The sequence below is a fragment of the Phoca vitulina genome, unplaced genomic scaffold (genome assembly GCF_004348235.1).
Source record: "Phoca vitulina isolate PV1807 unplaced genomic scaffold, GSC_HSeal_1.0 scaffold33, whole genome shotgun sequence".
Classification (NCBI taxonomy): domain Eukaryota; kingdom Metazoa; phylum Chordata; class Mammalia; order Carnivora; family Phocidae; genus Phoca; species Phoca vitulina.
Window position 1 is genome coordinate 17,985,821 of NW_022589736.1, and position 16,199 is coordinate 18,002,019.

General features: G+C 37.8%; 1 protein-coding gene across 1 annotated transcript in view; it reads right to left on the bottom strand.

Moving 5' to 3' along the window:
- CUBN (cubilin) overlaps nucleotides 1–16,199 on the bottom strand; it is a 264,380-nt gene that overhangs the window by 46,786 nt on the left and 201,395 nt on the right. The window contains exons 55-56 of the mRNA XM_032425570.1: nucleotides 11,226–11,382; nucleotides 8,908–9,057 (exon numbers count right to left, since the gene is read on the bottom strand). Coding sequence (XP_032281461.1) covers nucleotides 8,908–9,057; nucleotides 11,226–11,382 — 307 coding nt within the window. The remainder of the gene's footprint in view (nucleotides 1–8,907; nucleotides 9,058–11,225; nucleotides 11,383–16,199) is intronic.

Genomic DNA, 16,199 nt, shown 5'->3' on the forward strand with positions numbered 1-16,199 from the left:
TGATTCTATATGTACAGAAATACATACTCTGACCCAGTCCAAAGAGAAATACAAAACACAATAAACAAAAAATTGAAAAGACTTATCACTGCACCTTATGCAGCCATTTTTACAGGCTAATTATACTGTGAAAACATTAATTGGGGTCATACTATGCATGATATTTTGTAACTTAATTTTTATTAACATAAAATAACATAACCATGTATTTTATGTGATTATTCTTTTAAAACATTGAATTAAATGCATACATAAAATTCTAACATATAGATGCACCATATTAAGTTCAATTAATCCCCTATTGCTTGCTAATTCTATCTTTTCCATCTTATTTTGATTAAAAATACTGTTGAAACATTCTTGTACATAGATATTTGCTGAAGTTTCTCATTTCATTAGGATACATTTTTAGAAGCTGAGTTACTGGTACTAAGATAAGATTCTTTTTCAGGTTTATCAAATGGCCTTTGGAAAGGTGTTTTCAATTCACCAAGTGCCAGGACACTTGGGGTATCTGACATTTTCTCCAATTCTACATTTTCAGCCCCCTGGGGACAAATCTTGCCTCATTAACAATCATGCCCCATTTAGTCCTCCCTCTTTACTGCTCTCCCAGCCCTCGGCAACCACTAACCTACTTTCAATCTTTATGGATTTGTCCATTCTGGGCATCTCATATAAACAGAATCATATAATATGCAATCTTTTGTGACTGGCTGATTTTACTTAACATGATATTTTTGAGGTTCATCCATGTTGTAGCATGCATCAGTACTTCATTCCTTCCAAGGCTGAATGGTATTCCATTGTGTGGATAGACCACAGTTTGTTTATCCATTCAGCAATTAATGGACATTTGGTTCATTTTCTACCTTTTGGCTATTATGAATAATGTTGCAATGTTCATGTACAAGGTTTTGTGTGGATATACACCTTTGGTTCTCTTGGGTACCTAAGTAGGAGTGGAATTGATGACTCATATGGCAACTCTATGTTTAACATTTTGAGGACCGATCTGACTATTTTCCAAAGAGACTGTACCATTTTACCACCCCACCAGCACCTCAGGAGGGTTCCAATTTCCCACATCCTCATCAACACTTGTTATTATCTGTCTTTATTTAGCTATCTTAGTGGGTATGAAGTGATAGCTCATTATGGTCTTAATTTGCATTTCCCTATGACTAATGATGCTAAGCATCTTTTCATGTGCTTATTGGCCATTTGCATATCCTCTTTGAAGAAATGTCTATTCAGATATATTGCCATTTTAACATTAGGTTATACATCTTTTATTGTTGAGTTGTAAGAGTTCTTTTATATTCTGGACAGTAGCATGGGCATAAATTTCTATTTCTCTTGGGTAAATACCTAAGAGTGGAATTGCTGGGCCAGAAATTATAATACTATGGATGACCATAATCATAGTCATTGTTATTTTTTATAGAACCCCACTATCCTGAGCACTGTTGATAGACTTATTGATTACTTCAAGATAGGAGGTAGGACCCAGCTAGGCCAATCAGATGTGTTCAAACTGTAACTGAGTAAGAGGGAGTCAATACAAGAAGCCTGAGATGTCCAACTTGGAAAACATCAGCAGCTGTCCCCTGACAGGTGAAGGAAGCCAGGCTGTAGTAAGTTGTCATGCAGAAAGCAACAAAAAGAGAAGGGGGAAGGAAAGACAGCATTCTGAAGGATTCTTGTTCCTGCTTCCACTTGTTCTGGAAGCCCATGACCTCTTATTTTTCAACCTTCCATTAATGAGATAAGATAACCCAGTATTCTTTTTATAAACTCTACTTTGTATCAAAGGTAACCTGAAGATAATCTATCACTTTTAACTGAAAGAATCTTGATGAATACATTTTATTTTCTTACATATCTGTACATTAAAAATTCCCTTCTCTTTTTTGGATGTATTATCTTAGAGAAAATCTTAGGAAGGTATTTGGCTCCTTAGCTAAGTTTCCTTTGTTTTTTTTTTTAAGATTTTATTTATTTTTTGACAGAGAGAGAGACAGTGAGAGAGGGAACACAAGCAGGGGGAGTGGGAGAGGGAGAAGCAGGCTTCCCGCAGAGCAGGGAGCCCGATGCGGGGCTCAATCCCAGGACTCTGGGATCATGACCTGAGCCAAAGGCAGATGCTCAACCGATTGAACCACCCAGGCACCCCCTTCGTTAAGTTTCTATCCAACATAAATCTTAAGTATCAATTCAAGATATACTTATGAAATTAACCTCAAAGAATTTCTTCATTTTGAAAATCCTGGAATAGAAATGCTTCTAATTGCGCATAAGTCTCCAAGTTACAAATGTGAAAGACTTAACTTCAATGACCATACCATATAAACAGAAGCAATATGTTGTTGGAAAAATAGGACAGAAAAAAAATACATTAAACTCAGATTCATGGTTTCGATTCTGCCAAATTATGTACCTTAATTATAACCTCTGAACTTGTCCTCTAGACACCAAAAGTTTTACTGGAATTTTAAAAATTCAGGGTAGGTGAGTTTGAGAATCAAAAAATATTATGCGTTAGCCATAAAAATATCTTTAGCTAGTAACAATATATAAAATTATAACAGCAAAATCACAGAATAAAAGGAAATATTGCTGATGCTAGATAAAAAGTTTGGTTCCACTTTGATCAAATGGCTTGCTATGCAGATATCCATTAAGTATTAGAGAGTTAGTTTTTAAGTTGATGACATAATGACATAGACTATCACAGTGGTGGTTTTCTTAGGAAATTATGGAAAGGTTGTGAACCATAGGTAAAGTGTGTCATATACTTGATCATGTTTCCAAAATATTAATTAAAGGAACTAGTCCAGTTTTAAAAAGATCGTGAGATAGCAGTGGTATATCTATATCAACACAACCAAAACTCATTAACTGTTTACAAAAGATCCGTATTCAACAATAAGGAAGTTGGGCAGGGGAGAGGCAGAGGAAGTTGAGAGGGGATTTCATCTCTCTCTTTTTTTTTTTTTTTTTGTAGATAGCAAGAGAGTATCAAATCACTACACCAATCAAAATGATCTGCTCATTCACACAGCCTGACTCAATAAATTGTGAAAGTTATGATATTTGGCAAGTTGCTTGATGGATTAAGACATTCTTATACCCTTTCCAACAGTCATTTCTTTAAGGTAGGATGTCCTTCCAAATTTTGTCCATAAAAAGTCAAGTATTACATAATACCAGAATTCGTAAAATTACCTGAAGTCTAAGAACATATCAAGGTTTAGTATAAACAAGGTAATATGCGATATAACTATGTCAGTAGGCATAAAGTAATTCACACATATATATCTTTTTCTCAAGCTCTGTTTATCACATCACAAAGAGATCAGCCTGATTCTTCAATGACAAGATACTTGGTGACAGAGACCAGAGTCATCAGAAAATAATGATATTAAACACTTTTCCATAATCATAGGGGGAACCAATTGAATATATGATCAAAATATACACAAAACTCTCAAGTAGAATATAATTAAATGCAACTAGCATGATTGCCTTCTAGGGCGAAAAAAGAACTTAGTCAAGATTTGAAAAAGTTCTTCAAGGATGGAGATAAATATTAAAGTTGAATTTATGGCAGAGAGGTAATAGTTATTAGACATGTGAGAACCTGTCAGGAAGAGAAGCAACCTGAGATTGAATGATACATTCTCCTTGGACTAGAGCCCATGTCATGAGAAAAGCAACTCCAGTCATTCTTAATTCTATCTTCAGTAATTTGATGTATATTTACTACTGAAATCTCTGAGGTATGAAGCTATCCTCCAGGATTTGTTTTTATGATTATTTTCCATCCTTCTAAAAAACTTTAAGAGATGTTTATTGTTTGAAATGGGTAAGGCTCTATCCAGTGTATTGAAATATAATTTTTATCATATTCCTCTAGTCTTTATTACAGAGCAATGTTCAATTCTGAATTCCATCACGATTCCAAGAACTTAGAACTGAAAGGAAACCAAGAATGAGTAACTCAGCAAATAATATAAACTTGTCAAATTTAGGTTCAGAGTACAATTTTTCTCTAGAGCCATAGAGAGGCAGAGATATCAAAGAGGACTAAGAGATAGGGGGAAATCATTTGGGTTGATAGTGTAGATAAAGTCTTTTCAGTAAAGCAGCGAAGGGCTCTAGGGAGAGGTACAGGAATTAGGGGGCAGCAATGCCTAATTAACAGTAGGCTGGAGACTGGACTGCTCAATGGAGGAATGGCTGAGTGGGACGGAGAAGACTGTGCCCGTGTAGAACTAAGCTCCACAGGCTGCGCAGACCAAAGTCTCATAACACAGGCAAGCGAGGAATCCCACATAACTAAACTGTCTCCTCTAGTGCTTGGCCAATTTGAATAAATAAATCATCAATAGGAACTATTTCGAAAGTAGCACTGCCCGATGCTTTCTAAAATAATAAATTGTGAAATGTGCCTACATTCTTATTTCTTTACAAACAGTTAAGTAAAGCAAAGAGAAGAAATGATAAGTAGCTGGGTAATGCCATTTAAAAAAAAAACAGATTTCATGGTGGGGGGAATGTAAACTAAGACAACTGACAAAACCTCATTCTTGGTGGGGAAAAGAGCAAAAGGAAAATTCTAAAGCTGAATTTTCTTTTCTTTTCCAGCTATACTAGCTTTATAGGTAGGTGTAACCTGTAAACCAGGACTTCTGAGTAAATTTTTTAAAAGTCAGGCAAATATTACAAAGGACTTCCCCTCTGGCTGCTCTGTTAATCTAGCCTTATTTTTCTTTTCTTTTCTTTTATTATGTTATGTTAGTCACCATACAGTACATCATTAGTTTTTGATGTAGTGATCCACGATCCATTGTTTTCATATAACACCCAGTGCTCCATGCAGTACATGCCCTCCTTAATACCCATCACAGGGCTAACCCATTCCCCCCACCCCCCTCCCCTCTAAAATCCTGTTTGTTTCTCAGAGTCCATAGTCTCTTATGGTTCATCTCTCCCTCAGATTTCCACCCCCCTTCATTTTTCCCTTCCTTCTCCTAATGTCCTCCATGCTATTCCTTATGTTCCACGAATAAGTGAAACCATATGATAATTGACTTTCTCTGCTTGACTTATCTAGCCCTATTTTTCTCTGGAGCTTCTGAGGCCATCTCTAGAGGACAGTGAGCAAAAGCATTTGTCCTTCTGTTTCTCTCCACTGTCTGTGCTAAGGTGTTACTCTACTATTCAATTCTTATCAAGAGATACTCTGGATCTGAGAGAAACTGAGTTTAGAATTTGCCTAGATGTAGGATTTTTTAGTTAAGAATTTCTAAACTTTTCATTGTCACCAAGATAAATCAATGGTATTACTGAATTTTAATGACAGAAGAATCAAGATATAGAAGGCAATCACTTGCCATAGGGCACCTCATCTGCTAAGTGCCTTATCTATAAAGTAAACAATAAAATAAATGGCCTATAATCTTCCCAGCAACTTCAAGGCATCTACGTGGGCACATGAATAATGAAAACACAAAAATATACTTTTCGACTGTTCAATATTTGGGAAAATTAAATAAGTATTTATTCAATAACCTCTGATTCCAAAATAAGTACAAACATTGACAGTTTCTCTCTTATGCTTTGTAGTTAGCTTTTGTCTGTTTCTGGTGTTTCATTTTTGACCAAAAGAAACATTTTAAATTTGTTAATTCTCTATTCTACTTTAGAAATTGTGAAGCCACTTTTAAGAATACCAAGAGCCATTTCAATCTGGAGATGACATTCAGAATAAAAATTTAAAAGTTGCCTTGTAAATGCTCAAATGGAAATTTCTTCCATGACTTTTAATTGATTTCACTGGTATTTTTATACTTCATTAGTGATTATGTAGAAAAGATGAGAAGTCCGTAGTTCATACAATGACTAGTATTGGAATAATAATGATGAGAAACTTAGGCCAACATAAAATATCATAACATACTTTTGGAGCAAGTTACTTCAGTGGAATGTAGGTCACTGAACCTTAGTAATCTTCCCATGGTGAAAACACCAGCATGTAGTCAAATAATCAGTATGGTAGTCTGAGTAGTAAAACCTTTCCTAACCAGTTGTCAGCGTTTGGGAGACACAACATATGAACAAGTCTATGTCCCCACTGTATTCTGTAGTGTGGGATAGCCCATCTTTTTCTTGCCAGATCTACCTTTCGTGCTAATGGCCCACCAAAAGAACAGATCTAGAACCCTCATCTCTGCCAAGGTCAATGTTGGCTCTGTTGGCATGCTGGGCTCAGAAATGCCATGTAGACAGAGTCTTTTAGAAATAGTTCGTATGGCCTAGAGCAGCTAGAAAGGCCAAGGCTCCTGCAAAAAACCCGAGTTTTTCTTGGGAGCAATTTTCAGTCTTATTACAATATCCTGAACATGAATTCCTCAGGCTCACTTTAGAAGGGGTAGAAGGTTATTTTTACTGTTTGTTAATGGTATTCAGTGAATGTCAGCATTGGTCTGATTAGTGATAAGAATCTAATTATAAAATAAATCTGATTAATGTTGTCTTTTTTGAGAATCATCATAATCCAATTAATCTATAGCCAGAAATTACTCACTTAAACATAACTGAGTACCTATAACACTGGAAATGTCACAAGACAAATGTCACAAGGCTATCATCTTATAAAAAAAAAAGTCAACTCTTCAATTGAGTGAGGGTTAGCCAATAACTTAATCTGGAAAAACCAAGCACCTGTTCACAGGCAACATAAATAAGGGTGTGTCTGGAGATCCTGACTGGTGGCAGCAAAAATAGCAAAACAGTGGGAACTCTGATGAATGATAGTTCACAGAATAGGCTTCTACAAGCATGATCTGATTTTTATAACTACTATAACTACTATTTCGTATTTTAAAAAATTAAAGTGATTGTGAAAGATTAATTTGCACAAAGTCACATGACTAGTACATGGCTGACCTGGTGTCAAAACCCATCCTAAAATGCTGTGCTCTCTCCCACCACTCGCCACACCCAGGGTTCCAGAGTATGCTTGCCCCTTAATCCCACCTGGTCAACTGAACTCAGGAGCTACTGTTTGGGGTCAGTATAGGTTCCTTTGTAATAATACATACACCACTGGTTCTAAAACTAATGATGTAATGTATGGGGATTAACATAACAATAAAAAAATTTAAAAAAAAATAATACATACACCACTGGTATTGGCAATGTTTTTTGTAGCTATGTTATATAGTATATTTACCAACGTCTCCTTTTTTTAGTCTAAATGATATTGGCATATGACATTCTTGTGTTTATGCAATTTAATGAGAACAAATGCACAATCCAAGCCACATGCTTTATTCCTGTTATTAAAATAACTCTTCCCTGATTAAAAAGATAATAGAAGAGGTATAAAGAAAATACATATCACTTATAAATCTATGTACAGTGGTAACAATTCTTAAAGTACTGCTTAATAGTCTTATGCATATGTTATTCTTAAATACAACATTGGGTCATTTTAGATAAACTGTTTTACCTTCCCCTAAAACTTTATATATTGTGAATGCATTTTCATATTACTGGGATTTTGTGCTAGCAAAAGCTGAAAAGATATATTTTACTTCATATTCATTTTTACAGTGACATACATCAATTTATACTTGGCATTCTAGCAAACACATGTGCCAAAATTTACAACTTGTAGAGATGTAGGAAAAGGAGGTCATAGAAAAAGGAAAACGTGAGAGAGGCTTTGTATAATTTATCAATGTATGAGTACTGACATGTCATTCTTATTTTCATGAAACATAAATTTCCTGAATGCTGAATATTGTAGGACATTTTCCTAACTGTAACTTTTCACTGGCAAGGGAGACCAACCCAAACAGAAAGAAATTTTGATTATGCAGAGGTAGCTTGACAAGTTTACAGACTAAGTGTAATTTAGAAATGGAAAGTTAATTTGTAAAAAATATTAATATGACTGAATGGTCAAAAATACCCATCTTCTTGAAGAGATCTTTTTTCTAAATTGTGTCCCAGCAGCTACAAAACAAAAGTTGTGTCTATTGTGCTCAGAGCCAGCCCAAATAAACAGGCCTACTGTCCCTTTGCCAATAGCCCATTTCCTGGAGCTGTGGAATGAAACCAAAGGGGCACTTGTGGTTAGGGAGTTCACAATCCCTATGGGATTGTTGAAGATCAAAGACAGAAAGGAGATGAAAGGGGTCCCATGGTAATATTGAATCAAACAAGAGTGAAAACATTTATTAATTATATTCATTTATTCACTCTTCCAACATTTATTGAGCACCTAATTTGAGTCAGTAAGAGTTTCTCTTGCTAGTTAGTGTTTGGTGTGTACATGCATGTGGATGTGTGTATGCACAAAGCACAAATGAATACATTAAAAACAATTATTAACATGTAATACCTTCCAGACTTTTTTTCTTTAAGTAATTTACATGATGCTTGTGTTCTTAAAGCTCTTATGTTACTTTCTCATTTCTGGATGGAATACGTAGAATGGTACATGTGTTTTTAAAACACTGGATGAAATTTTAATCAAGTGTACCTCAAAAATACTCTGTGACATTTTAAATACATCCTTCAAATGGTGATTTTTACACTACCTCTGCCTCATTTATCACTCATTCATTCATTAAGAATCAATTGTAGGAGCGCCTGGGTGGCTCAGTCGGTTGAGCCTCTGACTCTTGATTTCAGCTCGGGTCACGATCTCAGGGTTGTGAGATTGAGCCCCACATCAGGATGTGTGCTCAGTGCAGAGTCTGTTTAAGATTCTCTCTCCCCCACTCCCTCTGCCCCTCCTGCTCACGCTCTCTCTTTCTCTCTCTAAAACAAATAAATAAATCTTAAAACAAAAAAAAAGAATCAATTGTAATTTACTAAGAATAAACTTACCTTCCAAATGGAAAGACACAAAAGTCAGGAAGACCAAGGACAAAGGATCAGCCTCTATGATGTAGGTGCAATTCATGTTGTTGTCATATTGCTTTGGGTAGTTTGGAGAAAGGATGTAACCTGAAGGGTTCGTGAAATTACCTCCACATCCTATGTGGGAAGAAAAAGGCATTATCAGAACAATTGTTCTCAAGTGTAATTATCTTCTTATCAGTGAGGGAAAGACTCAAATTCTCTAGAGACATATTCCCTGAGCTACTCCAAATGGAAGAAACAATAACTAAAGGGATGGAGCTCTGATTTTAAAATAAATATACATGCAAAATGAGGACATTCTATATGTTTTAGAATATGCTGCAGAGTTTTGGGCTAATAGTAGAAATTTTACCACAAATTCATTGCCAATCACTTAATTTGAAGATAATATGGAAAGGCAAACTGAGCAAAGACTGAATATGGTTCATGTAGATAAGAGATAAAACAGATGAAGTGATTTGTTTCTGATGAGTACCACTTAATGGGTTTTTGTTTTTAAGTAGGCTCCATGCCCAATGTGGGGCCTGAATTCATGACCCCAAGATCAAGAATTGCATGCTGTACTGACTTAGAGCCAGCCCGGCGCCTGCCACTTAATGGCTTTGAACTATGTATTTTCATTAGTATTGTAATCTGGCCATAAAAACATAAAAACAATATCTGTTTTAAAAAATGTTGAATTTACTAATGCTAACTCTTATCAAACTCTTATCAGATTCTCACATGGTGTCAGAAATAGAGAATCATCTTCTTACTGATGTGGAGAACAAAGGCAAAAGAAATGTAGAAAAAAATGAAACTTCATTCCAACTTGCAGCCCACTGACAAGTGCTTGAGACAGAATGACCTTCCTCCAGGAACTCAGCTGCCTCAATGTTAATACTTGACTAGAGGCAAAAGACAACCTTAGCTTGACATTAGCTGGCCCTCCGGGATCCTGTAAGTCTTCTTTAATATATGAAAATCCATTTGGAAACATCCTTTATCTCTCCCCATCCCCCAAGATATACGTTAGCAATCATCCTCCAAGCATATGGCCCACTGATATACATATCTGGAGGGTCTCATGACTAAGGTTTTACTAGACACTAGTAAATGACTAGTAAATGACTAAGGTTTTACTAGACACTAGTAAATGACCCCTTAAGATCCTGGAAACCTTGCTTCCAAATTCCTTAAAGACTTCTGCTATCCTTAACCCCCTCCCAACTTGCAATTACATAATTGGTCACTCCTCACAACCTCAGTGCTTCTCTTTCTGCCCACGGGTCCTGTCTCCTTGCTTTAATAAAACCACTGAAGATATCTCAAGAATTCTTTATTGACCATTAGCTCCCAAACCCCAACAGTTCACATCATTACCACTAAAATGACATTTGTTTTCATATAACCAGTAACTAGTTAATCCACATCGCTCCCTGACCTATCACAGAGGAAAATATCAGTATCCTCCTAAACTGGTATCAGAACACGCAGTTATGAACACATACACATGCATAGGAACCCAGCGAGGGAGGACCTGGCATTAGGCCTGGGCTGGCCTTTCCTTCCTCCCTTTCCACCACCCTGTCCTTCATTCAAGCCTGAAATACCAATTCACTGCATCACTCTCTCTAATTCCTTTCGTTAGACTTTTTCCTAAACAGCAGTTTGCAAATGAGTGGCTACTCGACTGAACGCAGCCAACAGGCACCCATCTTTGCTTCTCAGACTTGAACCTGCTACATTTCCCACGAATCTAGTCTGTGAGCAGTAACTGGAGAAGGAAGAGAAAATCCTGGAGAAAGTGGCTTCTAAAGTCTACTAACTTTGAGAATCGTTTGCGTGGAAGGCCCCACTCGGGGAAACTGGGAGTTCAGGTGGGTCGAGTGAGGCCTGACAAGCAATCGGTGGGTTCTGAAAGCCCCAGTGATTTCGATGCAGGAGGTCAAGGTGCTGCTCACCAGGCACGCTGATCGTCTACTAATTAGCAGTGTCTTGGGCTTCTGCCTAATTCCTGTCCACTCCGGGTTTTAGGCTTAGTTTTAGATGTCCACCAGCGGCACTCAGGCCCTCTCCGTCATCTCTCAATTGGCCTACCATTGAATTCCGTTCCACTCTCACTGCTTTTTGAAGGAAGGGTGTACTCTCGGGATCAGGTGACCGGCCCCCACTCTCCCCCCACCCCTGGGACTCCCGGTTCCAGTCAACCTTGGTGCAGCCCCCCGCTCTGCTGCAAGCCTGCCTGTGGCAGCCCCACCCTCTCAAGGACGTCCCGGTCTGTTTTTGGGGGGGCTACTTACGGCTCACAAAGGATGCAGAGAAGCCCTGAGCCGGGGTTTCCTGAGACTGGAACACGGCTGTGAACGCATTTCTCGGTGTGAGAATGGAAGCTGGAGCCACGTTCCCACAGCTCGTGGCTAACAGGGCTTTGTCGACTTCCTCAGTCCCTGCCCACACCTAGAAGAGCCATAAACATGACTTAATGCTTGAGGTTTTCCCCTGTCCACAGCTTAATGTGCTTAGGCTGGAAAATAATGGAATTCGGGTGTATATAGACCTAAACACGATAGTAAATAAAACGCACTCAAATCGGTAATATTTTCTTTTGAGAATAGTGTGTTTAAGCTGCTTTTTAACAGCATCTCCCATTCTTGACTCTTCCAAGGAGACTGTGTTCATTTTTGTGTAACTAGGCAGTCATTTCGAAGAGAAATCAACTACCACTCATTTTCCTCTTACCTTCTCCTACTTGGCCTGATCTAACTAAGATTACTAGGTGGCAAGGGAGGCAGAGAGCAGTGATGTGTGAGGCTCACCCTTTGTCCCCGGGGTGGATGGCACACTGTGGGTTGTAAGTGGACAACATTTACCAAGAAGAAGCCCATGGAAATCAATTTATTTGTAGAGCATGAGGAAAATGGACATGAATTCCAAGTAGATATGCAATTAGCATGAATTGGAATAAATCATAGAGGACCTCCTGGCAGTGTTCATTTTGAAGAAAGGATGAGATTCAGCCACGATGTGCTATTTACTAAAAACTGGGTTGGCAACTCCCAAGTTAGACTTAGGCTGTCATTTAATTGGTCCAGCCGCTTTAAAAGAAGTAACTCATAAACCCATTTGAAAAGTAGTTGCCGAGGAATAAACCGTGAGCATTAGAATTCCACAGCAAGCCAATCCTAACCAGCCTAACCAGAGAGAAAAATATTACTCGTAGAATCACAAATTTAAATGCAAAGTTACAACTATGAAAGGAGCAGTATTGGAGCTATTGAGAGTACACAACAGGGGGCTTTACCTGGTCTGGGGAGGGCGTGCCTGCCTGAGGAGGCCCCTGTGGCAGGAAGGGGTGCGGCTACTGCAAAGGACGGAGTGGAACTGAGTTAAGTTGCCAGTTGCGAGGGAGGTTGCAGAGTCCCTGCGAGCCTCGGAGCATGTTGGAGATCTGACCACTGTCCTAAAATGGCGAGGGGCCACCGGAAAACTTAGGGCTCTAGGACACTTGGTTTTTGGAAATCATTACAACGTGGAAAATAGGAGGAAGAGAGGATGCCGGGAGATCAGCCAGGAGAATTTTGTAGTCATTCAAGCACGAGATCACGCATCTAAAATGTGGAGTCACTCGAGGAAAATATTGATAGTATGTAATACATACACATTACTGGAGAAAAGAGACCATTCAACAGGTTTAACCAGGGAAGACCCACCTAGCTGACTGAGTCTCAACCAGGAGCAATTGTGCCTTCCCCAGGGGACATTTGGCAATGTCTGGAGGCATTTTTGATGGCAGTATTTGGTGTGGGGGGTGGTGTGTAGTCGGTAGGGGCCAAGGAAACTCTGAACATCCTATGATGCACAGGACAAGCCCTATCCCCACCCCTAACTAAGAATTATCTAGCCCAAGAAGATTAAATGGGTTTGGACTAGTCTTACTTGACTATTCAACATTTCTTCACATCAAATTCTATTAAATTACTCACTTGAACATATCACTTTCAAGAATATTCCTCAAAGAAAGCAATAAAATAGCAAGCCACTAAAAACATTTCTGTGGGCAGATCAGTCCATAGGAAGAGGTGTGAAATAGCACTGATTCATAGTGCTGATTTACTATTTCTCAGTTCTTTAAAGCTGTATCATTTCCAATGATTTTCAAACACTGGGTATCCAGCTGTTAGTTATATTACTGAAGTCGAATGATGTTTGTCATTTATTAGATACAGGAGGGGTCTGTCGTGGGAGCTACTAAGAACAAAGGCACAGATATTCTGCCAAATACCTAAATTCAAAAAAGTGTCAGGAAAGAAACACACACTTCCAAATTTCTATAATATCCCCATTAAGTCCCCCATCACCACCACCTTAACTATCCAGGAAAATCGTTTACAGAAATTTTCTATTCAGATTTTTAAAAATTATACATATGCCTTACTGAGAGATAGATATCTATTTTTACAACATTACCAAAAAGGCAAAGTGACAGCTAAAACTTTTCATAAAGAATCTCAAGTGCTTTAATTAAGAACTTGAATGATCAAGAATGATCAAGTACTTATACTTTCCTGAAGTCATTAATTATGGATCTGACATCCTACCTTTTGGCCCAGGAACATAAGTGTTATAATGAAAATAATGGTAAAGAGTTAGTCAATATTCACTGCTGCCTTGTCAGCCAAGAGCTCATTTCATTGCCTATATAACCCAGGACTCATCAAAACCATATTGGACCTATAGAATGTCATGAAGTTGTCATTAAGTAAAAAACTTTCTGATTTTCTTAAGGTTTTGCATAATTTAGCCTGGCTGCACATGATATTTTGTCATTAAATTTTTAAAAAAATTATTGCTTATTAAGATACCTATAGATTCACATGCAGTTGTAAGGTATCATCTAGAGAAATCCCTTGTACACGTTCCCCAGTGTCCCCCAAAATTGACATCTTGCAAAATTATAGTATAATAACATAACCAGGATGTTGGCATTGATGTAGTCCACTGATCTTAATCAATTTCTCAGTTTTACTTGTACTTGCACGTGTGTGTGTGTATTTAGTTATGTACCACCATGTTCAAGATGATGAAGAGTCCCAACACCATAAGGGTCCCTAGAGTTGCCTCTTTATAATCATACACAACTCACTCCCACACCCCCATCTTTCTAACCTATGGCTGTCCTCCATTTCTATTATTGTGATTTCAAAAATGTTATGTAAATGGAACAAGAGACTATGTAACCTTTGGGTATCGGCTGTGATTCCCTGGTGATTTATCCAAATGGTTGGTCTGTCAATAGTTGGTTTGTTTTTACTGAGGACTTGCATTCCCTGGTAGGTATGTGCTAGTTAGTTTAACCATTCACCTGTTGAACGACATGTGCACTGAATTCAATTTTGGGCTATTAACAAATAAAGTTGCTATCAACATTTGTATATGGGTTTTTATGTCAAAATAATTTTCATTGCTCTGGGATAAACGTCCAAGAGGGCAATTGCTGGATCTTATGGCAAGTGCATATTTAGTTTTGGAAGAAACTGCTGAACCATTTTCAGAGTGGCTGTACCATTTTACATTCCCATTAGCAATGAGTAAGTGATACAGCTTCTCTGCAACCTTGCCAGGATTTGGTCTTGTCACTATTCTTTATTTTAGGAATTCTGATAGGTGTGTAGTGATCTCTAATTGTGGTTTTAAGTCTCAGTTTTCCTAATGGCTAGTGATGTTGAACATCTTTCCGTTGTCTATTTACCATCCATATATCCTCTCTGGTGAAATATCTGTTCAAATCTTTTCCCCATATTCTAGTTGGATTCTTTGTATTTTTACTGTTGGGTTTGACTGTTCTGTGTATATTCTAGATCATAGTCTATTGTCAGATAGGTGGTTTGTACATCTTTTCTCCCAGTCTGTGGCTCGTCTTTCCATCCTCTTCACACAGGCTTTCACAGAGCAAAAGATCTTTAATTTTGATGAAGTAAGATTTGTCAATTTTTCTTTTTCTGGATCATTCTTTAGATGTTTAGTCTAAGAAATGTTCACCTATCTCTAGGTTTTGACAACTTTGGGCTATTTTTTACCCCCTAAAACATATAGCTACATATCTTACATTTTAGGGTGTGGTCTATTTTGAGTTAATTTTTGTATAAGGTGTGAGGTTAAGGGTTGCTTGCTGGAGCTGGTCCCTCTTATTGGTTCTGCCCTCTTCAGTGTCTCCTGGCAGAATCAGGGGGCTCAGGCCTGGCAGGGGAAGAGGGATTCCCAGGCCATTTAGTTTGGGCAGGGCTCCAAGTGGACCCCACCTGCCAGTGGTGTTGGCTTTGCCAGATGTCAGAGGGATTTCCACGTGATCAAGAGGAGAAATGGGCCTAAATAACTTCTCAGATTCCATTTGTACAACTGACGAACTTGCAAGGCTTTATATATATCTATACATTTGAAGTTTACTCAGTCCATGAGAAAGTTCATTTGCTTTATGAGAAAAGCAATTAAGAAAAGTTGTATTAGATGTGTTCTGTTATACACATATTTTATAAAAGTATGGGATCTTTATTTAACCAGTAAGCACAGATCAGTTAGATATAAAACATAATTTGAAAGATGATATAAAATAATAATACCAACAGTAAAATGCCACTACTATTCATTAGGTGGTTTCACATTCCAAATACTGAGTACTATTTGCATTATTATATCATATTACCTCTAATGGCTAAAATAGCCCTACCAAAGGACAAATTGTTCTCTTTATTTTATGGTTGAGGAATTAAATCCAAATGTTTAATTAGCTCACAGAGGAATATGCAGGTGGTAAATGCAAGAGATATGAATGGAGTCCAGGCAATGTGAACTTAAGGCCAATGTCTTTTCCACTAAAAGGTGGAAAGATCTCTTAGAGATATATAACTTTTGAGATCCAAATAGCACAGTCAGAATGAATTTATCATGCAGCCATTACAGTCGTAAGTCAATGAAAAGTGAGGTCAGTGCCACATAAGCAGTATTTGTAATTCTGGAGAAAAGGAGCCTTACTGACTGCCCCACCGCCATAATTTTACATGAGTAAACGTTCTTTTCATCTGCGGTCTCTTGAGGCCCACCGTGGAGGCTGGCACTAGCCACATCTCTAGCCTTCTGTAATTTTCATAGCATACTTTAAATGTTGTCTGTAACGGGGCCTTACATTGATTTTGTCCTTGAACATCTACTAGAAAAGAAAAAAGAAAGAAAGAAAGAAAGAAAGAAAGAAAGAAAGAAAGAAAGAAAGAAAGAAAGAA